This window comes from Salmo trutta, chromosome 2 (genome assembly GCF_901001165.1).
Source record: "Salmo trutta chromosome 2, fSalTru1.1, whole genome shotgun sequence".
NCBI lineage: Eukaryota > Metazoa > Chordata > Actinopteri > Salmoniformes > Salmonidae > Salmo > Salmo trutta.
The window spans coordinates 44205062-44231739 of record NC_042958.1 but is presented as its reverse complement, the minus strand read 5'-3'; the positions used below and the strand labels follow the sequence as shown (position 1 = coordinate 44231739).

The 26678-nt window shown below is 41.5% G+C and overlaps 1 protein-coding gene across 1 annotated transcript in view; it reads left to right on the top strand.

The window, feature by feature from the left end:
* LOC115155620 (zinc finger CCHC domain-containing protein 24) overlaps positions 1 to 17222 on the top strand; it is a 36503-nt gene extending 19281 nt beyond the window's left edge. Inside the window, exons 3-4 of the mRNA XM_029702414.1 lie at positions 15422 to 15586; positions 15991 to 17222. Of these exons, the coding sequence (XP_029558274.1) occupies positions 15422 to 15586; positions 15991 to 16104 (279 nt within the window). The 3' untranslated portion in view covers positions 16105 to 17222. The remainder of the gene's footprint in view (positions 1 to 15421; positions 15587 to 15990) is intronic.
* The last annotated feature ends 9456 nt before the right edge of the window (positions 17223 to 26678 follow it).

The following is a 26678-nucleotide window of genomic DNA, read 5'->3' as shown; positions in this document are numbered from 1 at the left end:
GTATTTGGGGAGTTTCTCCCATTCTTCTCTGCAGATCCTCTCAAGCTCTGTCAGGTTGGATGGGGAGCGTCACTCCCCACAGCTATTTTCAGGTCTCTCCAGAGATGTCGCTCTGGATAAGAGCGTCTGCTAAATGACTTAAATGTAAATGTAAAAATGTTCGATCGGGTTCAAGTCAAGGCTCTGGCTGGTCCACTCAAGGACATTCAAAGACTTGTCCCAAAGCCACTCTTACGTTGTCTTGGCTGTCTGCTCAGGGATGTTGTCCTGTTGGAAGGTGAACCTTCGCCCCAGTCTGAGGTACTGAGCGCTCTGGAGCAAGTTTTCATCAAGGATCTCTCTGTACTTTTCTCTGTTCATCTTTCCCTCGATCCTGACTAGTGTCCCGGTCCCTGCCGCTGAAAAACTTCTCCACAGCATGATGCTGCCACCACCATGCTTCACCGTAGGGATGGTGCCAGGTTTCTTCCAGACGTGGTGCTTGGCATTCAGACCAAAGAGTTCAATCTTGGTTTCATCAGACCAGATAATCTTGTTTCTCATGGTCTGTGAGTCTTTAGGTGCCTTTTGGCAAATTCCAAACAGGCTGTCATGTACCTTTCACTGAGGAGTGGCTTCTGTCTGGCCATTCTACCGTAAAGCCTGATTGATGGAGTGCTGCAGAGATGGTTGCCCTTCTGCAAGGTTCTCCCATTTCCACAGAGGAACTCTGGAGCTCTGTCAGAGTGACCATCTGGTTATTGGTCACCTCCCTGACCAAGGCCCTTCTCCCCCGATTCTTGGTGGTTTCAAACTTCTTCGATTTAAGAATGATGGAGGCCACTGTGTTCTTTGGGACCTTCAATGCTGCAGAAATATTTTGGTACCCTTCCCCAGATCTGTGCCTCGACACAATCCTGTCTCAGAGCTCTACAGACAATTCCTTCGACCTCATGGCTTGGTTTTTTCTCTGACATGCATTGTCAACTGTGGGACCTTACCAAATCATGTCCAATCAATTGAATTTACCACAGGTGGACTCCAATCAAGTTGGAGAAACATCTCAAGGATGATCAATGGAAACAGGATGCACCAGATCTCAATTTCAAGTCTCATAACAAAGGATCTGAATACTTATGTAAATACGGTATTTCTGTTTTACATTTTTAATACATTTGTAAACAAAAAAAAACTGTTTTCGCTTTGTCATTATGGGATATTGTGTGTAGATTAATGAGGGGAAAAAAATATTGAGTCAATTTTAGAATAAGGCTGGAACGTAACAAAATGTGGAAAAAGTCAAGGGTTCTGAATACTTTCCGAATGGACTGTACATATAGGTAGGGGTAAAGTGACTAGGCATCAGGTTAGATGTGCGTGTGTGTTTATCGGTGTCAGTGTCACTCTGTGATATACTGTAATGAATATGAATTTAGATGGCAGAAATTATTAAATATTAAAACATTAGACCTCTCACTAAAGGCGTCAGTCATACAAAAACTAGTTACACTTAAAACCCGAACTGGTTATCCAGCAGATTAGTAAGAATGTCTCACCCCGAGTTCAAGAATGACCTTTTTTCTTTATTCAGATAACAACCTCTCACTTTCGGTTATTTGAAAATGAAATAATCTCCAAAATGTCGCTATTTTTTAAAACAAGCCATAGAAAGTTGGTTGCAATTTCAATTTAATCCACCAGAAAAGACAGAACAAATAATACAACAAATGTTATGGTTTAACTCAAATATACTAATATATATATTTTTTTAAATTAAAATAAAATGTATAATCTTTGTAAATTCTATCATAAATAGGACTGGTGGAGTGATGTCACACATGCAGCTAACAAAAATATATGGAAATGTCGGCTCTACCCAAAATTACAGCCAACTAATTGCAGCATTACCACAAAAATGAAAGAGGCAAGTGGAAGGGGGGGTGTATATATATATATATATATATATGAGAGAGATATATATCTAAGTGTCTAAGGCACTGCATCTCAGTGCAAGAGGCGTCACTACAGTCCCTGGTTTAAATCCAGGTTGTATCACATCCGGCCGTGATTGGGAGTCCCATAGGGCAGCGCACAATTGGCCCAGCGTCGTCTGGGTTTGGCCGTCGTTGTAAATAAGAAGTTGTTCTTAACTCACTTGCCTAGTTAAATAAAGGTTAAATTGTAAAAATGTTTTAATTATAGCTATTTAATTGCTACGGTATTTAAATTCTGCTTTTCTTTCAACAGAACAATCAGTTAAAATGTGAAACTGCGGATTCTCAGTCAACACTTTGGGCTTCGTTTTGCTCTGGTTATCCTATTACTACTGATGCTTCCTGTGGGGTTGTGATGGGTTCTGTTGAGGTTTGCTGTGGCAACTGTGGACACAGGAGTGTGTGTGTGTGTGTGTTGAGAAGATATCTCTGAGATAACCAATGGTTCTGTCCTCAACAGTAAAAATAACATATATGGATGGAAAGAATGTTTTGTTAGACATGTCTTGGTTTAGTTGGTGTAGTCAAAATAGTTACAGCAAAATATTTCTAATTTCTGTTGATTAATGTTTCAAAGTCATTTTCCTGCAAATTGTAATACATACTGTAGAATGTACACTGCAGAATGTTCAAAGATTCTTGGAATGTGTAACTCATCGACGGTTCTCTAGTCCCATCTCAGTGGGATCTACTACTTCGTTCTCTAGTCCCATCTCAGTGGGAACTACTGCTTCATTCTCTAGTCCCATCTCAGTTTGAACTACTACTTCGTTCTCTAGTCCCATCTCAGTGGGATCTACTGCTTCGTTCTCTAGTCCCATCTCAGTGGGAGCCTACTACCTCGTTCTCTCATTTCATCTCAGTGGGATCTACTGCTTCGTTCTCTAGTCCCATCTCAGTGGGAGCCTACTACCTCGTTCTCTCATTCCATCTCAGTGGGATCTACTGCTTCGTTCTCTAGTCCCATCTCAGTGGGAGCCTACTACCTCGTTCTCTCATTTCATCTCAGTGGGATCTACTACTTCGTTCTCTATTCCCATCTCAATGGTAAATACTACTTCGGTCTCAAGTCCCATCTCAGTGGGATCTACTACTTCGTTCTCTAGTCCCATTTCATTGGGAACTACTACCTCGTTCTCTCATTCCATCTCAGTGGGATCTACTACTTCGTTCTCTAGTCCCATCTCAGTGGGATCTACTACTTTGTTCTTTCATCCCATCTCAGTGGGATCTACTACTTTGTTCTCTAGTCCCATCTCAGTGGGAGCCTACTACCTCGTTCTTTCATCCCATCTCAGTGGGAGCCTACTACCTCGTTCTTTCATCCCATCTCAGTGGGAGCCTACTACCTCGTTCTTTCATCCCATCTCAATGGGAGCCTACTACCTCGTTCTTTCATCCCATCTCAGTGGGAGCCTACTACCTCGTTCTTTCATCCCATCTCAGTGGGAGCCTACTACCTCGTTCTTTCATCCCATCTCAGTGGGAGCTTACTACTTGTATGCATTGGAATTTCTCCGCTACGCAGGAGAAGAGATGTAGGGCGAGCAGGAAAGGGAAACAAGAGGAAGAGAGTGTGAAATCTCCTTCTTAGATAAGGTGCATCTGTGTCTGTGGATAAACTGTTATAGCCAATTTTGTGGCTAATTGAGGTAAGACCCTAATTATGCTAATTGAATATGCCTGTATGAACTACACATTGAGACATCCACCCCAAAGCGGAAGGTTTAAAAAATACCTAGTAGTCGCCAAAGTTTCTAAGCATTTCCGAAAGAGAAATGTTAAGGATCTCTTTGTCTACTGATCTACTACCAGACCGTGCTAAATTATTGCCACGCAGACAACAACCATAGGAGTTGGCAAGACTGCACAAAGAGATCTGGGACCAGGCTAGAATTAATTTAGCACGGTCTGGTTTTGAAAACAGATCTTTTCATCCAGGAAACAGGGTTACTGACTTCACATCTGCTACATCGTAAAAATGGCAGACAACTACTTTTCCTCTCCACCTCAACCATAAAGTTTTGATAAGCCCTGGCCTGTCTTAAATCTCACTCGCTCTCACATTTTTTTAAATAAACATTTTTTGCTGTTTCATTTTTTTGTTTTGCTTGACTCAACCATAACGTTTTGATAAACTCTGTCTTTGAATCTCACTCACCCTCCCATGTTTTGAAATGTAAAGCTAGCCCACAGCTGTACAAGTCATCAACTAGACCATGGCCAACAACTTGACCGCTGTTGGTTTGTGGACTAAGGCAATGTGTGATATAGCTATCATTGATTTACTTTGATAGATTAACCTAGGTCCATAAAGACAGCTCTATGTGATAGACTATCCTGGGTCCATAAAGACAGCTCTATGTGATAGACTATCCATAAAGACAGCTCTATGTGATAGACTATCCATTAAGACAACTCTATGTGATAGACTATCCGTAAAGACAGCTCCATATGATAGACTATCCTGGGTCCATAAAGACAGCTCTATGTGATAGACTATCCATAAAGACAACTCTATTTGGGTCCATAAAGGGCCCATGAAGACAGCACTGTTTGAGTAATCCATGCGTGTGTTTCCTTGTACACATGTTTTAGGAAGGAAGTATAGTATCCATGGAAACAAGGGACATACTGTATCATCATAGCATAAACAAACATACTTTGTTCTTATCCTTCTCTGATTTAAAAAGCAATGCACTTGTAATATGTATTAAAACCTGAATTAAACCCTTAACGAAGAAAGCTTAAAGCTGAAAATATGTTACTTTTCAGGTGACCCAACCAAAATTCACATAGAAATGTGAGTTATAGATCTGTAATTATCATTGACCGTAAATCGAAGAAGCAGTAGATCTGTTCTATGCGCTCAATTTCTATGCTTCCCGTTTTTACAGTAAGTTTAGTTTTTTTTTGTTGAATCTTTTACTTTTTTGCACACCATGTAATAATTTGGGGCAAAAGTGAAGGAAAAGAGGGAGTGTATCTAGTGTTAAGTTAAACAGTCAACCCCACAGTGTGTGCCTTATGGTTTCCTTTCAGCAGACTGCACTCAAATCATGGATAGTAAGGGGAAATGCCAAACAGGACACAACCTGCTTCAAATGACTGGAAATGAGGAGCTTCTCTGTGTGTGTGTGTGTGTGTGTGTGGGGGGGGGGGGGGGGGGGGGATTTGCCTTTGGGAAAATACTGCCTTATAACTTTACATAGACAGGACTTTAGACACCCATTGAGAGAGAGAAGGAGGATGATTCATCCATTTTCAACCTGAAGACTGATTTTGATGTGCGATTGTTTCAGTAACATAGCGGGTTGTGTATTTCTTTGCATTAGCAATGTCTAATGGTTGTAATGAAGTAAACCTTTAACAACATACCTCAGCACTAACGGCCCAGAAAGAACATCTGTATACATGCTGCAGGACAAAATGAAGGGCACGCCTGTTTCGTTTCTGTGTTGTTTTTTTATATTATAGTACATTTAATCTCCTGGTGTTGTTGTATGTTGGGGACTACAGGAACCAGTTAGACAGTCATCTCTCGTGAATAAAGGCACGTAACATAAATTATGCAATTATGTGAGATTTTAGTTCACAGATTTAAGGACACAGTTAAGCCTCGTCCTGAACTAAACAGCCAGCTCAATGGGAAATCTCCATCGAAAAATAATTTTTAGTCCAGAACTAGGCTTAATCTGTGTCCGGGAAACCAGTCCATAGAGTACCAAGAGGCATTGAAAAGGTAGAGAGAAGGAGGACATTTGTCATTGTGGACTTGTCATCTGGTTCAGGTGGGATGTCAGTTGGTTACCTAGGTAATACTGTTTGTATGTTTTCCCATGAACACAAAACCTATAATGTGTATCAGGTTTACTGGAGTGTGTATTTGTCCCAAGGGTGCAGATGGCCATATGTTATAGCTATTCCATTGGCACTACCCACAAGTGATGGGAGCGTATTGTGATTCTCAAAATATAAATGCCCTTAATCCCTAAGAGCCAATCTGTTGAGGATGTTGTATGAGATTTTTAGAATACTTTAAATATACAAATAACACATTTGATCAAGTATAATTTTCATAACTAACCAAAACACTATCCACCTACTTTACAGTACACCCAGAGAGGGGTGTAACGTTTTGAGAGATACACATAGATGCAGGTTACCTAAGCTATTATGTAAGCAGGTATACAGGGGCAAGAAAAAATGTGTGAGCCCTTTGGAATTACCTGCAGCTCTAACGAACCATCTCCAATCCCGTCTCATTGATTGGACTCCAGGTTAGCTGACTCCTGACTCCAATTAGCTTTTGGAGAAGTCATTAGCCTAGGGGTTCACATGCTTTTTCCAAACTATACTGTGAATGTTTAAATGATATATTCAATATAGACAAGAAAATTCAATAATTTGTGTGTTAGAGAGAGAGAGAGAGAGAGAGAGAGAGAGAGAGAGAGAGAGAGAGAGAGAGAGAGAGAGAGAGAGGAGAGAGAGAGAGAGAGAGAGAGAGAGAGAGAGAGAGAGAGAGAGAGAGAGAGAGAGAGAGAGAGAGAGAGAGAGATGAGAGAGAGAGGAGAGAGAGAGAGAGAGGAGAGAGAGAGAGAGAGAGAGAGAGAGAGAGAGAGAGAGAGAGGAGAGAGAGAGAGAGAGAGACCATGATTTTTCCCAGATGCTGAGGGAGAGGGAGCCAACCTCCAGGGGACCAGGCCCTCTCTCTCACCAGGCAGGAATAAGGAAGCCGGCCATGGTTCTGTACATTAGGCACCAAACGAAGAAAACTGGTTTAAAATGATAGTTTTAGTCAAATATTATATCTGTTTGGGCTTCTTGCGATCAATTTGCAGTCTAAAAATTATTTGCAATTATATTCCAGACCTCCGACCATCTACTAAAGAGAAAGGACCGCTCTTGTCAGTATCACTTAGGTTTTGGAAGGACTTGGGAGTTTGCTGCATTCATCAAGGTTTCTGCATCTTGTGTGTGTGTTGTTTCCTTGTGTGCTCATGCTTTGAAACATCAGAGCGGACATTGTAGTTTGTTAACAGAATGAATGATGCCGCAAGTTCCCAAGTTAAAGCTGTTACACGTTCAAACCAAGCAGTCAGTCAATTACCATGAAAATATGCTTTTGATTTATGTGTACATATGCTTTGGTTTCTTTCTGATTACAATCACCGCATTGATCTCCAAGCAGAGAAAAAAAAATATTTGAAATGTTTCACCTTTTAATGTCCAACATTGCCTATCAAATAACGTTTCCAAAATAGGCTTCTGTCTTTGCTAAAGAAAACCAGATTCATCAAGTTGATACATATTACATAATGCCAAATAAGCTATACATCACTCATATTTAGAAGACAATATAATGTCAAATGTTAGCAGGCTTATTTCAAGTTATCTCTGACCACCCTTCCATCCACAGTTTTTATGCTAGTAAAGTCATAGTGTGATGGAAACAGGAAGTTTCAGTACAATTTTATAAATGGCGACAGATAATTTGATCGTGCGACATGGTGTGATCTTTTTGTATCTGTGAAATTAATTATTGGAGAAAAGGAGGTGGAAATGTTGATATAATAGCGAAGTAAACTCGGAGTCACGCGATGATACTTGTTTTGTACATAATGTTGCCGCCACCGTCTCTTATGACCAAAAATAACTTCTGGACATCAGGACAGCGATTACTCACGACGGACTGGCAGAATCCTTTTTTTCCTTTAACGAGTCTGACGAGCCCGACGCGAATTATATACTGCTTCCCCGGGAACAGGCCCAGATCCCCGTGATTTGCGTGAAGAGAAGGCGGAGGAAAAGGGGCCGGAGGGCGTGCTGCTTTCTGAGAATTCGTAGACGATCGAATAAACCCCCACTTCCTTCCATTCTCCTAGCAAACGTGCAATCTTTGGACAATAAAATAAATGACCTACGTGGAAGATTAAACTACCAATGGGACATTCAAAACTGTAATATCTTATGCTTCACGGAGTCGTGGCTGAACGACGACACTATCAACATACAGCTGGCTGGTTATGCGCTGCACCGGCAGGATAGAACAGCGGTGTCTGGTAAGACAAGGGGTGGCGGACTATGTATTTTTGTAAATAACAGCTGGTGCATGATATCTAAGGAAGTCTCGAGCTAGCCTGAGGTAGAGTATCTCATGATAAACTGTAGACCACACTATCTACCTAGAGAGTTTTCATCTGTATTTTTCGTAGCTGTTTACATATCACCACAGTCAGAGGCTGGCACTAAGACAGCATTGAATGAGCTGTATTCCTCCATAAGCAAACAAGAAAACACTCACCCAGAGGAGGCGCTCCTAGGGACTTTAATGCAGGCAAACTTAAATCCATTTCACCAAATTTCTATGAGCATGTTAAAGGTGCAACCAGAGGGAAAAAAACTCTGGACCACCTTTACTCCACACACAGAGATGCATACAATGCTCTCCCTCGCCCTCCATTTGGCAAATCTGACCATAATTCTATCCTCCTGATTCCTGCTTAAAGCAAAATTAAAGCGGGAAGCACCAGTGACTAAATCAATTAAAAAGTGGTCAGATGAAGCAGATGCTAAGCTACAGGACTGTTTTGCTAGCACAGACTGCAATATGTTCTGGGATTCCTACGGTGGCATTGAGGAGTACACCACATCAATCATTGGCTTCATCAATAAGTGCATTGATGATGTCGTCCCCACAGTGACCGTATGTACATATCCCAACCAGAAGCCATGGATTACAGGCAACATCCACACTGAGCTAAAGGCTAGAGCTGCCGCTTTCAAGGAGCAGGACTCTAACCCGGAAGCTTATAAGAAATCCTGCTATGCTCTCCGATGAACCATCAAACAGGCAAAACGTTAATACAGGCTTAAGATCGAATCGTACTGCACCGGCTCTGACGTTCGTCGGATGTGACAGGGCTTGTAAACCATTACAGACTACAAAGGGAAGCACAGCCAAGAGCTGCCCAGTGACACGAGCCTACCAGACGAGCTAAACTACTTCTGTGCTCACTTTGAGGCAAATAACACTGAAACATGCATGAGAGCAGCAGCTGTTTCGGAAGACTGTGTGATCGCGCTCTCCGCAGCCGATGTGAGTAAGACCTTTAAACAGGTCAACATTCACAAGGCCGCAGGGCCAGACGGATTACCAGGACGTGTACTGCGAGCATGCGCTGACCAAGTGTCTTCACTGATATTTTCAACCTGGACTTCCTGTTTAAGCAGACCACCATAGTGCCTGAGCCCAAGAACACCAAGGTAAGGGCCTCCCAGGTGGCGCAGTGGTTCTAAACAGCTTCTACCCCCAAGCCATAAGACTCCTGAACACCTAATCAAATGGCTACCCAGACTAATTGCATTGCCCCCCCCCCCTTTTACACTACTGCTTTCTAATAAATATCCAGGGTCTTATTCTGGTGACATGATGATCGATGCTTGGCTGCCGTTTGACAAATAAAATATTCTTGCTCTTATCCATAATATTCTCATCATGTAGACTAGCCTACCCTCCCAGCCTACTGTATCTGTGAGCTGTTGGCTAGAGCACACGTGCCAAGACCAGAGTAGACACATTTTCTATTTAACGCAACAGTGTTTGTGACAAAAACCATCAGTAGAGTTGAGAATGCGATGGAAACACATAGAATTTTTGATTATTATTCGGTGCATGAAAACTTAAGCGAAAAAGTACATTTTGTGTTCACTACATCATCAAACAAGTCAGCTTGGTAGAAACACACCACTGGTGGGAAAATTTGCATATTCTTGAATATTTGCATGAAAATCTGTCACCAATTGGATGGGAACCTAGTTACTGTTGAGGAGATATTCATTCACCCTCCACTGCTTATAGAATACTGTAGCCATCCTATTGCATTCTCAGGCCATTTTAAGAGCTTGTCTCGTGTCAGCTTTTGTGCGTCTTTCCTCAGTTGTCCCTGGCCGTGCCAGGCGCTTCGTTGGACCGGGTGGAAACTGTGAAGTGTGCAGTGCTCTTTGACACCATGTATGTGACAGTGTGTGTTTTGCTGTGTGGAGGGAAAGCTGTTTCCTCCAGCAGCAGGAAGATCATGGCCCTCTCTCTCTGGGCTGTCCCCCTGTCAAGGCCCATCCCAAATGAACCCTATTCCCTCCAAATGGAACCCTATTCCCTTCAAATTAACCCTATTCCCTCCAAATGGAACCCTATTCCCTCCAAATGGAACCCTATTCCCTCCAAATGGAACCCTATTCCCTCCAAATTAACCCTATTCCCTCCAAATGGAACCCTATTCCCTCCAAATGGAACCCTATTCCCTCCAAATGGAACCCTATTCCCTCCAAATTAACCCTATTCCCTCCAAATTAACCCTATTCCCTCCAAATGGAACCCTATTCCCTCCTAATGAACCCTATTCCCTCCAAATTGAACCCTATTCCCTCCAAATTGAATCCTATTCCCTCCAAATTGAATCCTATTCCCTCCAAATTGAACCCTATTCCCTCCAAATTGAACCCTATTCCCTCCAAATTGAACCCTATTCCCTCCAAATTGAATCCTATTCCCTCCAAATTGAACCCTATTCCCTCCAAATTGAACCCTATTCCCTCCAAATGAACCCTATTCGTTCCAAATGGAACCCTATTCGTTCCAAATGGAACCCTATTCCCTCCAAATGGAACCCTATTCCCTCCAACTGGAACCCTATTCCCTCCAAATGGAACCCTATTCCCTCCAAATGGAACCCTATTCCTTCCAAATGGAACCCTATTCCCTCCAAATGAATCCTATTCCCTCCAAATGGAACCCTATTCCCTCCAAATGGAATCTGTCAAAAGTAGTGGACTATATAGGGGATAAGGTTCCATTTGGGACGCAGTCTGTAACTGGTGATGAGAGAGTGGTGAGATAAGATACAGGCCATCATCACTAACTACAGACAACACCTTGCATCAGAACAACACTGGGACGCTTCTAGGGCTTTGGATATGGAATGCAAAGTGTTGGATGGATAAATGTATTGAAATAGTTGGGTACAATGTATTTAATCACATTTTGAAATATATTCACTGTTACATGGCTGCAGACTCCGAGGGAGTCCTAATGACAACAGATCAGATGATACAGAATCAATGTCATTTGTCTGGTTGCTCCACCTCTTTTAACCTCCGGAGGGGTGTTTTTAATTCAAACCAGTCGATGTTGAAATTATTTCTTTATGTTGGGTTTAGAATTTTTCTCCAGTTATACAAGTGGAGTGAAGCTCATCTGGGGTTGATTTCCTCCCCCCCCAAGTCCTGATTGGTCGACAGAGGCCAGCTGGGAGGGAAGGATGACAGAGAGGCTGAGGTATGTGTCCTGTAGAGGAGGAGGGCTGTGATTGGTCCATCACTGGGCTGGGCCTCCACTATGCTCCTCAGGGAGCTGGACCATAGAACACTCCATAGACCTAGAGAACTGCATGTTCTATAGGAACTCACTTTAGGTTCCATAGACCTAGAGAACTGCATGTTCTATAGGAACTCACTTTAGGTTCCATAGACCTAGAGAACTGCATGTTCTATAGGAACTCACTTTAGGTTCCATAGACCTAGAGAACTGCATGTTCTATAGGAACTCACTTTATGTTCCATAGACCTAGAGAACTGCATGTTCTATAGGAACTCACTTTATGTTCCATAGACCTAGAGAACTGCATGTTCTATAGGAACTCACTTTATGTTCCATAGACCTAGAGAACTGCATGTTCTATAGGAACTCACTTTATGTTCCATAGACCTAGAGAACTGCATGTTCTATAGGAACTCACTTCATGTTCTATAGGAACTCACTTCATGTTCTGTAGGAACTCACTTCATGTTCTATTGGAACTCACTTCATGTTCTATAGGAACTCACTTCATGTTCTGTAGGAACTCACTTCATGTTCTGTAGGAACTCACTTCATGTTCTGTAGGAACTCACTTCATGTTCTGTAGGAACTCACTTAATGTTCTATTGGAACTCACTTCATGTTCTGTAGGAACTCACTTCATGTTCTGTAGGAACTCACTTTATGTTAGGAACTCACTTGGTGTTCGTTAGGAACTCACTTTATGTTCTATTGGAACTCACTTTATGTTCTATAGGAACTCACTTTATGTTCTATAGGAACTCACTTCATTTCTATAGGAACTCACTTCATGTTCTATTGGAACTCACTTTGTGTTCTATTGGAAAACTTTTACTATAGAAACATTTAACCTTTTTTCCCCTTGGGTGGGTCTTGGTGAGTATGGGGTAGAGAGGGCCTGTGTCTGGGTGGGTAGGGGGTAGAGAGGGCCTGTGTCTGGGTGGGTATGAGGTAGAGAGGGCCTGTGTCTGGGTGGGTAGGGGGTAGAGAGGGCCTGTGTCTGGGTGGGTAGGGGTAGAGAGGGCCTGTGTCTGGGTGGGTATGAGGTAGAGAGGGCCTGTGTCTGGGTGGGTATGGGGTAGAGAGGGCATGTGTCTGGGTGGGTATGGGGTAGAGAGGGCCTGTGTCTGGGTGGGTAGGGGGTAGAGAGGGCCTGTGTCTGGGTGGGTAGGGGGTAGAGAGGGCCTGTGTCTGGGTGGGTAGGGGGTAGAGAGGGCATGTGTCTGGGTGGGTAGGGGGTAGAGAGGGCATGTATCTGGGTGGGTAGGGGGTAGAGAGGGCCTGTGTCTGGGTGGGTAGGGGGTAGAGAGGGCCTGTGTCTGGGTGGGTAGGGGGTAGAGAGGGCATGTGTCTGGGTGGGTAGGGGGTAGAGAGGGCATGTGTCTGGGTGGGTAGGGGGTAGAGAGGGCATGTGTCTGGGTGGGTAGGGGGTAGAGAGGGCCTGTGTCTGGGTGGGTAGGGGGTAGAGAGGGCCTGTGTCTGGGTGGGTAGGGGGTAGAGAGGGCCTGTGTCTGGGTGGGTAGGGGGTAGAGAGGGCCTGTGTCTGGGTGGGTAGGGGGTAGAGAGGGCATGTGTCTGGGTGGGTATGGGGTAGAGAGGGCCTGTGTCTGGGTGGGTATGGGGTAGAGAGGGCATGTGTCTGGGTGGGTATGGGGTAGAGAGGGCCTGTGTCTGGGTGGGTAGGGGGTAGAGAGGGCATGTGTCTGGGTGGGTAGGGGGTAGAGAGGGCCTGTGTCTGGGTGGGTAGGGGGTAGAGAGGGCCTGTGTCTGGGTGGGTATGGGGTAGAGAGGGCCTGTGTCTGGGTGGGTATGGGGTAGAGAGGGCCTGTGTCTGGGTGGGTAGGGGGTAGAGAGGGCCTGTGTCTGGTTTGGTATGGGGTAGAGAGGGCCTGTGTCTGGGTGGGTATGGGGTAGAGAGGGCCTGTGTCTGGGTGGGTATGGGGTAGAGAGGGCCTGTGTCTGGGTGGGTAGGGGGTAGAGAGGGCCTGTGTCTGGGTGGGTATGGGGTAGAGAGGGCCTGTGTCTGGGTGGGTATGGGGTAGAGAGGGCCTGTGTCTGGGTGGGTAGGGGGTAGAGAGGGCCTGTGTCTGCGTGGGTAGGGGGTAGAGAGGGCCTGTGTCTGGGTGGGTATGAGGTAGAGAGGGCCTGTGTCCGGGTTGGTTTTTGGTAGAGAGGGCCTGTGTCTGGTTTGGTATGGGGTAGAGAGGGCCTGTGTCTGGTTTGGTATGGGGTAGAGAGGGCCTGTGTCCGGGTTGGTTTTTGGTAGAGAGGGCCTGTGTCTGGTTTGGTATGGGGTAGAGAGGGCCTGTGTCCGGGTTGGTTTTTGGTAGAGAGGGCCTATGTCTGGGAAGGTATTACAGTAAGTGATGAAATTCTCCGTTCTGAATTTTAGAAGCTGGTGGTTGCAACAACATGGCAGCAGGCTTGGGCTACTTCCCATTTAATGGCACCCTATTCCCTATATACAATATATTTCCATAGGGCCCTAGTCAGAAGTAGTGCTCTATATAGGGAATAGGGGTCCATAGGGGATACTGCCTTATTTCTCAATATGCAATTTGACAGGAACTTACACCAACATTCAATATGTGATTATGAACTGCTTTTTCCGTCATCTTACCCACCGGTGAGGCTGTCATCAAATCTCTTCATAATTCTGCTTCAGTGTTTCGAGCTGGCAATGCTCCAAAGAAACCCAATATGTTTTCCCTCCCTGCTAAAGTTGAGAAACCCAATATGTTATCTCCCTGCTAAAGTTGAGAAACCCAATATGTTATCTCCCTGCTAAAGTTGAGAAACCCAATATGTTATCGCTCCCTGCTAAAGTTGAGAAACCCAATATGTTATCCCTCCCTGCTAAAGTTGAGAAACCCAATATGTTATCCCTCCCTGCTAAAGTTGAGAAACCCAATATGTTATCTCTCCCTGCTAAAGTTGAGAAACCCAATATGTTATCTCTCCCTGCTAAAGTTGAGAAACCCAATATGTTATCTCTCCCTGCTAAAGTTGAGAAACCCAATATGTTATCTCCCTGCTAAAGTTGAGAAACCCAATATGTTATCTCTCCCTGCTAAAGTTGAGACACCCAATATGTTATCCCTCCCTGCTAAAGTTGAGAAACCCAATATGTTATCCCTCCCTGCTAAAGTTGAGAAACCCAATATGTTATCCCTCCCTGCTAAAGTTGAGAAACCCAATATGTTATCTCCCTGCTAAAGTTGAGAAACCCAATATGTTATCTCCCTGCTAAAGTTGAGAAACCCAATATGTTATCTCTCCCTGCTAAAGTTGAGAAACCCAATATGTTATCTCCCTGCTAAAGTTGAGAAACCCAATATGTTATCCCTCCCTGCTAAAGTTGAGAAACCCAATATGTTATCCCTCCCTGCTAAAGTTGAGAAACCCAATATGTTATCTCTCCCTGCTAAAGTTGAGAAACCCAATATGTTATCTCTCCCTGCTAAAGTTGAGAAACCCAATATGTTATCTCTCCCTGCTAAAGTTGAGAAACCCAATATGTTATCTCTCCCTGCTAAAGTTGAGAAACCCAATATGTTATCCCTCCCTGCTAAAGTGATGGGAGGCGATTGAATTGATACACATTATGTGCATTTGGCCATGTAATGTATTTCTCAATATACAATATGTGGACCAAGAGTCAAGACCATGGTCAGTGGTCGTAACGTCACCTAGAGTCAAGACCATGGTCAGTGGTCGTAACGTCAGTTGTCGTAATGCCACTGTCATTCAGTGACACTGAAGAAAGTCGTATGTGAAACATTGTTAGTTGGATCATCGCAAATGACACGTCAAATGACACTTATAGAAGTGAAGGTCGGTCGCCTGTTTTTTTATTTTTTATTTATTTTTTATTTATTTTTTTACAGTGAGCCGTTTTTACACAGTTTTTCTGGGTACTAGTTGTATCTGCCAGAAGCAGCACCTGGATGTAGAGGGCTTGCTGTGCACAGAGATTTCTCTCTGGATACTACAATGAAATACAATATGACCATTTGATGTTGTTTCATCTGTAAATTCGATGCAAAGCTTCTATTTGCTTTATCTCCAGGCTCGGCCGAAAGGGGAAGGCCAGACCCCATATCAGGGCAAGAAGAGATGTTTTGGGGAATACAAGTGCCCTAAATGCAAGAGGAAGTGGATGAGTGGGAACTCCTGGGCCAACATGGGACAAGAATGTATCAAGTGCCACATCAACGTTTACCCTCACAAGCAGGTAAATACTTCCATTTTGTTTATTATCCATGATATTAGCCTGGTCCCAGATCTGTTTGTGTTGTCTTGCATATAGGCCTACATATGAGACCAGGCTACCATGACATACCTCCATCCAATTGTTCTATTGTCTCAAGGACATTATTTCAACTGATTGTGTAACTTTGAAGTGTTTATTACTGATTCATAAACATTATAAACTAATAATTAACAGTTTATAAACTACTTATAAACCCTATAAATATCGGTGGCCACTCCCTTGTAAAAGAGATCCTCTGACGTCAATGGGACCTGGGTAAATAAAAGGTTGAATTCATTGTGTTTTAAATAGCTTAATGTAAAGTGTGTTACCTGTGTTTCTCTGTGTTTTAAATAGCTTCATGTTACCTGTGTTTCTTTGTGTAGAGACCTCTGGAGAAACCTGATGGGTTAGATGTTTCAGACCAGAGCAAGGAGCACCCACAGCACCTGTGTGAAAAATGCAAGGTCCTCGGCTACTACTGTCGTCGCGTGCAATAATAACCTGTCGTTATCTGGCCACAAGTTCATGGAGTTGCCCCCTAGGCACTGATCTTGGGTCAGTTTAGTATTTTCTACACTAATGTTTAAGGTTAGGTCTGGGGGAGGGGAAGCTGATCCTAGATATCTACCTACGGTAGGGTAAACTTCACCCCGAAGTCAAGTTCACTTCCCTGGTTCACTTCCCTGGCCTTAAATTGACATCCCTGCGCTTTAGTTCACTTCCCTGGCCTTAAGTTCACTTAACCCTCCAGTGGTTAATGAAGAGTTGACGCTCATCTAATGTGTTGTGTATATCTCACTAAAACCGTCATACTCTGTTGTACTATAAAAACATTTGACCTGTTTCTCTGTTCCCTACATGTGTGAATTGCGGACTATTCCATTTCACTAAGTCTATTCAGGATTCAATTACTTCCTGAATTGAAATGGAATTGACCCCAAACCTTGTGTGTGTGTGTGTTGTGTGTTTTATGACGATATCGCTGTCAGCATAGTAGCTCCTGCCTACCTACCCAATGCCAAGCTGTACCTCTAGCCTTTTTTATACCTGGCACTAACATGTATCCTTTGTCCTGATGTTGTCCTCATTCTGATTGTGCTCACATTTTCTGAAAATATGTCTGTCTACACATGGTATTAAAATGTATCATGTCCGTCCACTGTGTCCGTATTGTGACCAGATTTCCTGGTTCCTCACTGTATCCTCATGATTCTGACAGCCATTCTTTCAAAGTAGTATTTATTTATTTATTTTAAGACACAAATTGATGCCATAAGTCAATGGTGCCACCTGTGAATTATTTTAGAAGGTCGGGATACTGACGATTTAAATGGTTTTGTACCTCCGGACGTGGTCAGGAAGATCTGATCCAAATCAGATCACAATGCGTCTTTTAATCGTCTACACCTGTCTGAAAATGTTGACACAATCAGAATGTGGACAAGATCAGGACAAAGGATGCATGTTAGAACCAGGTATAAATGGGGCTTAAGTGACATCTGTTAGGCTGGGTTTAGACAGGTCTTTGACCAATCACATCAGATCTTTTTATGTCAAATCTTTTTTCAGAGGTGATCTGATTGGTTAAAAGACCAATTAGTGAAAATAAATATCAGAATTGGGCTGTCTGTCTAAACGCACCCTCTGTGTTTACAGGATTCATTAATTTAGTAATTTGTAATAACAGTTGAAGTCGGAAGTTTTACATACACTTAGGTTGGTGTAATTAAAACTCGTTTTTCAACCACTCCACAAATTTCTTGTTAACTAACTATAGTTTTGGCAAGTCGGTTAGGACATCTACTTTGTGCATGACGCAAGTAATTTTTCCAACAATTGTTTACAGAATATTTCACTTATAATTAACTGTATCACAATTCCAGTGGGTCAGAAGTTTACATACACTAAGTTGACTGTGCCTTTAAACAGCTTGGTTCAATTCCAGAAAATTATGTCATTGCTTTAGAAGCTTCTGATAGGCTAATTGACATCATTTGAGTCAATTGGAGGTGTACCTGTGGATGTATTTCAAGGCCTACCTTCAAACTCAGTACCTCTTTGCTTGACATCATGGGAAAATCAAAAGAAATCAGCCAAGACCTCAGAAAATAGTATGCAAGTATAAACACCATGGGACCACGCAGCCATCATACCGCTCAGGAAGGAGACGCGTTCTGTCTCCTAGAGATGAATGTACTTTGGTGCGAAAAGTGCAAATCAATCCCAGAACAACAGCAAGGGACCTTGTGAAGATGCTGGAGGAAACAGGTACAAAAGTATCTATATCCACAGTAAAACGAGTCCTAAATCGACATAATCTGAAAGGCCGCTCAGCAAGGAAGAAGCCACTGCTCCAAAACCGCCATAAAAAAAGCCAGACTATGGTTTGCAACTAACTGCACATGGGGACAAAGATCATACTTTTTGGAGAAATGTCCTCTGGTCTGATGAAACAAAAATAGAACTGTTTGGCCATAATGACCATTGTTATGTTTAGAGGAAAAAGGGGGAGGCTTGCAAGCCGAAGAACACCATCACAACCGTGAAGCATGGGGGTGGCAGCATCATGTTGTGGGGTTGCTTTGCTGCAGGAGGGACTGGTGCACTTCACAAAATAGATGGCATCATGAGGTAGGAAAATGATGTGGATATATTGAAGCAACATGTCAAGACATCAGTCAGGAAGTTAAAGCTTGGTCGCAAATGGGTCTTCCAAATGGACAGTGACCCCAAGCAGACTTCCAAAGTTGAGGCAAAATGGCTTAAGGACAACAAAGTCAAGGTATTGGAGTGGCCATCACAAAGCCCTGACCTCAACCCTATAGAAAATGAGTGGGCAGAACTGAAAAAGTGTGTGCGAGCAAGGAGGCCTACAAACCTGATTCAGTTACAACAGCTCTGTCAGGCGTAATGGGCCAAAATTCACCCAACGTATTGTGGGAAGCTTGTGGAAGGCTACCAGAAACGTTTGACCCAAGTTAAACAATTTCAAGGCAATGCTACCAAACACTAATTGGGTGTATGTAAACTTCTGACTCACTGGGAATGTGATGAAAGAAATAAAAGCTGAAATAAATAATTCTCTCTACTATTATTCTGACATTTCACATTCTTAAAGTAAAGTGGTGATCTTAACTGACCTAAGACAGGACATTTTTACTAGGATTAAATGTCAGGAATTGTGGAAAACTGAGTTTAAATGTATTTGGCTAAAGTGTATGTAATCTTCCAACTTCAACTGTACCTGTACCTGTACCTGTACTTGAGTAATGCTTCAGGTTTTACTTTATCTAGATGTGTTCATTCATTTCACGTCTTAAAATAACCAAGTCCGGGATTCCATCAAAGGCGTGTTGTCAACAAACGCATAGCACTTGACTTTTAAAAGTAATTTACACTTGAGTGGTCATCCGCACCGTTTACCGTGAATGAGATCTCCGTTAATGTCTGGGAAATTTGCCTTTAATAAAAGGTGCATTGTCAACAGTGCAATGCACTTTTGATTGAATCCTGGCTCAAGTGAAGTGGATTATGGGTCAACAGCATATCTTATCAACTGTGAATTAACTAAAAAAAGATTTATAAAGATGTCAGACCTGGATTTCACATTACCTGTTTATATATTTATTATTTTACATCTAACATGTTTCATTGGAAATATAGAACATAGACTAGTTACTGTATGTTTTTTATCAGAGACTGCTGTGGGTCAAAACCATATCTTCCGAGACTGCTATGGGTCAAAACCATATCTTACGAGACTGCTGTGGGTCAAAACCATATCTTACGAGACTGCTATGGGTCAAAACCAGATCTTACGAGACTGCTATGGGTCAAAACCAGGTCTTCCGAGACTGCTGTCTGTCAAAACCAGATCTTCCGAGACTGCTGTGGGTCAAAACCATATCTTACGAGACTGCTGTGGGTCAAAACCATATCTTACGAGACTGCTGTGGGTCAAAACCATATCTTCAGAGACTGCTGTGGGTCAAAACCAGATCTTCCGAGACTGCTGTGGGTCAAAACCATATCTTACGAGACTGCTATGTGTCAAAACCAGATCTTACGAGACTGCTATGGGTCAAAATCAGGTCTTCCGAGACTGCTGTGGGTCAAAACCAGATCTTCCGAGACTGCTGTGGGTCAAAACCATATCTTCAGAGACTGCTGTGGGTCAAAACCATATCTTCAGAGACTGCTGTGGGTCAAAACCATATCTTCAGAGACTGCTGTGGGTCAAAACCATATCTTCAGAGACTGCTGTGGGTCAAAACCAGATCTTCAGAGACGGCTGTGGGTCAAAACCATATCTTACGAGACTGCTATGGGTCAAAACCATATTTTCCAAGTCCTCTGTGGGCCAAAACCAGATCTTCCGAGACCGCTGTGGGTCAAAATATTCAGTATCAGTAGCTGTTGAAAGCATATATTGCAGTATCGTATACCCACTGTACACACAGTGCCTTCAGAAAGTATTCAGACCCCTTGACTTTTTCCATATTTTGTTACATTACAGACTTATTCTAAAATGGATTTTTTTAAATTACATCCTCAGCAATCTACAGTACACACTACACCATAATGACAAAGCAAAACAGGTTTAAAAAAAAATGTGTTGCTTTTTTTTTGCATTTTTGCAAATGTATTAAAAATAAAAAACAGATACCTTATTTACATAAGTATTCAGACCCTTTGCTATGAGACTCAAAATTGAATACTTATTTCCCTCATTAAAATGCAAATCATTTTATAACATTTTTGACATGCGTTTTTCTGGATTTTTTTGCTGTTATTCTGTCTCTCACTGTTCAAATAAACCTACCATTAAAATTATAGACTGATCCTTTCTTTGTCAGTGGGCAAACGTACAAAATCAGCAGGGGATCAAATACTTTTTTCCCCCACTGTATGTAAATGTGATATTTCATTTTTTAAATATTTTTTTATGAATTAGCAAAAATGTCTAAAACACTTTTTTCTTTGTCATTATGGGGTATTGTGTGTAGATTGATGAGGGAAAAAACTATTTAATACATTTTAGAATAAGGTTCTAACATAACAAAATGTGGAAAAATTCAAGGGGTCTGAATATTTTCTGAAGGCACTGTACAATAGTATGTATTCTGGGTGTTGTCTGACAGAAACGTTTCTGTGCAATACCTTTATGAAAACAGAACCAAACAACTGCACGATTCATTTTAATCAATTCATTGATTATTCGTCTTCATTGATTCATTCAAGTTGACTCATAACTCTTATTTTAGATCCTGTCAATCATACAGTTAATATTTCTATTTTAAACACCACCTTTCCTGCATTTGTTATTGGAATATTATTTTCTAAACATTTTTAAATGGGTTCCTTTGATAAGTCTGCTTTCTGTTATGATGTATTTTACAGAAATAATTAATGGAAAAATATAGGTTTTCTGAACTGTGATTTTGTTTGTAATATGCAACAACTATCTAGTAAGAAGGAAATATTCATGTATAATTATTAGTATAATTAGTATAATCTGTATAATTAGTATAATCTGTATTAGTATAATCTGTATAATTAGTAGAATATGTATTAGTATAATCTGTATAATTAGTATAATCTGTATTAGTATAATCTGTATAATCTATATAATTAGTATAATCTGTATTAGTATAATCTGTATAATTAGTATCGGTATTAAAGGATGGTACATACTTTTTTGAATATCCTTAATGAAAAATCATTATAATGGTTTTGTTGATTATTTTGTAGGAGGAATATCTTATTTGCATTAACGAGTAAGTGCCTTATATATTGTTATCTATGAAAATATGTGCTTATTGTGGACGGTATCTATGTTACCATTCCAAAGATGTATTTTACGAGAGTTTTTGTTAAACCCAATGTAATATTGGAGCTCTAATGGTATTATAAATGCAAATTGGCTTATATAATTATATTATAGCCTCTTTTCGCACCAAAAACTAGATAGTTATTCACCACAGTGCTATATGAAATAAAACTATTTTTAATGCTGCAGTGTCTATTCTCTTTGTTGACATGATCATTACCGCCCACCTAGTAGAACGAATGATTTTACAGTTATAGGATAGGTTACATGTTTATGCTTTACTTCCTGAATGTTCCTACAGTTATAGGATAGGTTACATGTGTATGCTTTACTTCCTGAATGTTCCTACAGTTATAGGATAGGTTACATGTGTATACTTTACTTCCTGAATGTACCTACAGTTACAGGATAGGTTACATGTGTATACTTTACTTCCTGAATGTACCTACAGTTATAGGATAGGTTACATGTGTATACTTTACTTCCTGAATGTTCCTACAGTTATAGGACAGGTTACGTGTGTATACTTTACTTCCTGAATGTACCTACAGTTACAGGATAGGTTACATGTGTATACTTTACTTCCTGAATGTTCCTACAGTTATAGGATAGGTTACATGTGTATGCTTTACTTCCTGAATGTACCTACAGTTACAGGATAGTTTACATGTGTATGCTTTACTTCCTGAATGTATACATAGTTAAACGATAGGTTACATGTGCATGCATTACTTCCTGAATGTTTGGATTGGAAGGAAGTTTAACTAGAGATAAGTGATCATATTTGGTATTTTATCAGGATCCCCATTAGTTGTTGCAAAAGCAGTAGCTACTCTTCCTGGGCTGGGGTCCACACAAAACATGAAACATGACATAATACAGAACATCAACAGACGAGAACAGCTCAAGGACAGAACTACACACATATCAATGCATAGACACAAACTATCTAGGTCAAATAGGTGGGAGGCGTTGTGCTGTGAGGTGTTGCTTTATCTGTTTTTTTAAACCAGGTTCACTGTTTATTTGAGAAATATGAGATGGAAGTTCCATGCAAAAAGGGCTCTGTATAATACTGTACGCTTTCTTGAATTTGTTCTGGATTTGGGCACTATGAAAAGACCCCTGGTGGCATGTCTGGTGGGGTAAGTGTTTGTGTCAGATCTGTGTGTAAGTAGACTATGCAAACAATTTGGGATTTCCAACACATTGTTTCTTACTAAAACAAGAAGTGATGCAGTCAGTCTCTCCTCAACTCTTAGCCAAGAGATTGGCATGCATAGTATTTATATCAGCCCTCTGATTACAATGAAGAGCAAAACGTGCCGCTCTGTTCTGGGCCAGCTGCAGCTTAACTAGGTCTTTCCTTGCAGCACTGGACCACAACACTGGACAATAATCAAGAATAGACAAAACTAGAACTTGCTTTTTGGAGTGTGGTGTCAAAAAAGCAGAGCATCTCTTTATTACGGACAGATCTCTCCCCATCTTTACAACCATTGAATCTATATGTTTACAATCTAAGGCAACACCAAGTAATTTAGTCTCCTCAACGTGTTCAACATCCACACCATTCATTACCAGATTCAGCTGAGGTCTAGAACTTAAGGAAGGATTTGTACCAAATACAATGTTCATAGTTTTAGAGATGTTCAGGACCAGGTTATTACTGGCCACCCATTCCAAAACAGACTGCAACTCTTTGTTAAGGGTTTCAGTGACTTCATTAGCTGTGGTTGCTGATGCGTATATGGTTGAATCATCCGCAAACATGGAAACCCATGCTTTGTTTAATGCCAGTGGCAGGTCATTGGTAAAATAGAAAAGAGTAGAGGGCCTAGAGAGCTGCTGTTTGACATTAGAGAAGCTTCCATTAAAGAAAACCCTTTGAGCACTATTAGATAGATAGCTCTGAATCCACGATATAGCAGAGGTTGAAAAGCCATAACACACAAGTTTTTTCAACAACAGGTTATGGTCAATAATATCAAAGGCTGCACTGAAATCTAACAGTACTACTTATTATCAATTTCTTTCAAGCAAGCAATCAGTCATTTGTGTCAGTGCAGTATATGTTGAGTGCCCTTCTCTATAAGCATGCTGAAAGTGTGGTGGCTATAGAGTCAGCTACCATCCTCAGTAGCTTTCCATCTAAGTTGTCAATGCCAGGAGGTTTGTCATTATTGATCGATAACAATAATTTTTCCACCTCTCCCACACTAACTTTACAAAATTCAAACTTGCAATGCTTTTCATTCATTATTCGTTTTTTTTTATGCATGAATACGATGGCTCACTGTTCGTTGTTGGCATTTCCTGCCTAAGTTTGACCACTTTGTCAATGAGGTAATCATTAAAATAATTGGCAACATCAAATGGTTTTGTGATGAATAAGCCATCTGATTCGATGAAAGATGGAGTTGAATTTGTCTTTCTGCCCATCATTTCATTTAAAGTACTAAAAAGTTTTTCTTCCATCATTCTTTATATCATTGATCTTGGCATCATAATACAGTTTCTTCTTCTTCTTTTTGAGTTTAGTCACATCATTTCTCAATTTGCAGTTAGTCAGCCAGTCAGACGTGCAGCCAGATTTATTAGCCACTCCTTTTGCCCCATCTCTTTCAACCATACAGTTTTTCAATTCCTCATCAATCCGTGGAGCCTTAACAGTTCTAAAAGTCAGTTTCTTAACAGGTTTATGTTTATCAATAATTGGAAGAAGCAATTTAATAAATTCATCAAGTGCAGCGTCTGGATGCTCCTCATCACATCAAACCAACAAATATTTTTAACATCATCCACATAAGAGTCACAGCAAAATCTTTTGTATGATCTCTTATACACTGTTTTAGGCCCAGCTGTTGGAACTTTGGCTTTCCTGGATATAGCCACTGTATTGTGATCACTGCATGGGTACGGATACAGCTTTAGAATAAAGTTCTACAATATTAGTAAAAATGTGATCAATACATGTGGATGATCTTGTTCCTGTAGTGTTTGTAAACACCCCGGTAGGTTGATTAATAACCTGAACCAGATTACAGGCACTGGTTACAGTAAGAAGCTTCCTCTTGAGCGGACAGCTTGATGAAAACCAGTCAATAATCAGGTCCCCAAGAAAGTAGACCTCTCTGTTTACATCACATAAACTATCAAGCATTTCCCACATATTATTTAGATACTGACTGTTAGCACTTGGTGGCCTATAGCAACACCCCAAAAGAAAAGGCTTTAGATGTGCCAAGTGAACCTGCAACCACAACACTTCAACAACACTTGACATAAGATCTTCTCTAAGCATTACAGGGATATGGCTCTGAATATAGACAGCAACACCTCCCCCATAAGCACTTCTGTCTCTTCTATAGATGTTAAATCATTGTATTGCTAATGCTGAATCATCAAATGAATTATCTAAGTGAGTCTCAGAAATGGCTAATATATGAATGTTATCTGATGTTAGCAAGTTGTTGATTTCATGAACCTTATTTCTAAGGCTACATATGTTAATATGGGCTATTTTCAGCCCTTTCCTGGGTAGCTTATCAGAGATAGACATAATATGGAAAAGAGCAAACAAAGCAATAGAAAAAAAGATACACTCAGCAGTCCATTAATCAGTTGGTGTGTGTGTGTGGCCAGTCTGTTTGTGGCAAGTCTGTTGTTTGTGCCATCATGCCAAATCATTGGCTTGACAATGACATACGACAACAATTGGCAAAAGCACAAACAGATCTGGGACCAAGCTATAGGAGACACCCAATCTGGGACCAGGCTATAGAAGGAGACAACAGATCTGGGACCAGGCTATAGAAGGAGACAACAGATCTGGGACCAGGCTATAGAAGGAGACAACAGATCTGGGACCAGGCTATAGAAGGAGACACCAGATCTGGGACCAGGCTATAGAAGGAGACAACAGATATGGGACCAGGCTATAGAAGGAGACAACAGATCTGGAACCAGGCTATAGAAGGAGACACCAGATCTGGGACCAGGCTATAGAGAGAACAGATCTGGGACCAGGCTATGGCCTCAAATGTAGATGTACTGTAGAAATGGGAATGCTCTAATGGAACTGTGAAGGTGTTCTAATGGAACTGTGAAGGTGTTATAATGGAACTGTGAAGGGTTATACAACTCTTTAAACCAACAGCACAATGTGCCTTGTTTGCTCTTAGTCGATTTGAAACAGGGTTTCTGTTGTACTTTGAGGGATATTTGTATTCAAATGTTTAAATAGATCAAATTTGTTGTATAATTTAGTTTTCTTCCAGTTTATAACACAGATTGAATATCTGTCATTAACCAGGTTTCCATCTAACCTTTTTAAGTGAGAAAAGTAAACAGACAGGCCTGATGGAAACAGTAGGCTAAACTATCCAAATGTTGACAAAACAAAATCTGCTAGACAAGGTTGGAACTTTTTGTGCCGGTAAAATCAATTATGGGAGAGATGATGGAAATGCCTTTATGCACAAGGGTTGATATAATATTATATTATATAATAACCATATCGAAGTATGTCTAGCAGATTTTGTTTTGTCAAATTTGTAAAAATTCACCGATCAATTTGCGGTTTCCGTCAGGCCTGTCATGCCATTTTATTCCGACGTACTTTACTCACGTCTTTCCCACTACAAAATAACAAAAACATTTTCCATTCAGACATAGCCCGATAAGCTACTGAATCTTCTCATCATAATTGTATAAACTGCCTTAATTTTGCTGGACCCCAGGAAGAGTAGCTGCTGCCTTGGCAGGAACTAATGGGGATCCATAATAAACCCCAGGAAGAGTAGCTACTAACTAGGCAGGAACTAATGGGGATCCATAATAAACCACAGGAAGAATAGCTGCTGCCTTGGCCGGAACTAATGGGGATCCATAATAACTCCAGGGAGAGTAGCTGCTGCCTTGGCAGGAACTAATGGGGATCCATAATAACCCCCAGGAAGAGTAGCTGCTGGCTTGGCAGGAACTAATGGGGATCCATAATAAACCCCAGGAAGAGTAGCTGCTGCCTTGGCAGGAACTAATGGGGATCCATAATAAACCCCAGGAAGAGTAGCTGCTGCCTTGGCAGGAACTAATGGGGATCCATAATAAACCCCAGGAAGAGTAGCTGCTGCCTTGGCAGGAACTAATGGGGATCCATAATAAACCCCAGGAAGAGTAGCTGCTGCCTTGGCAGGAACTAATGGGGATTCATAATAAACCCCAGGCAGAGTAGCTGCT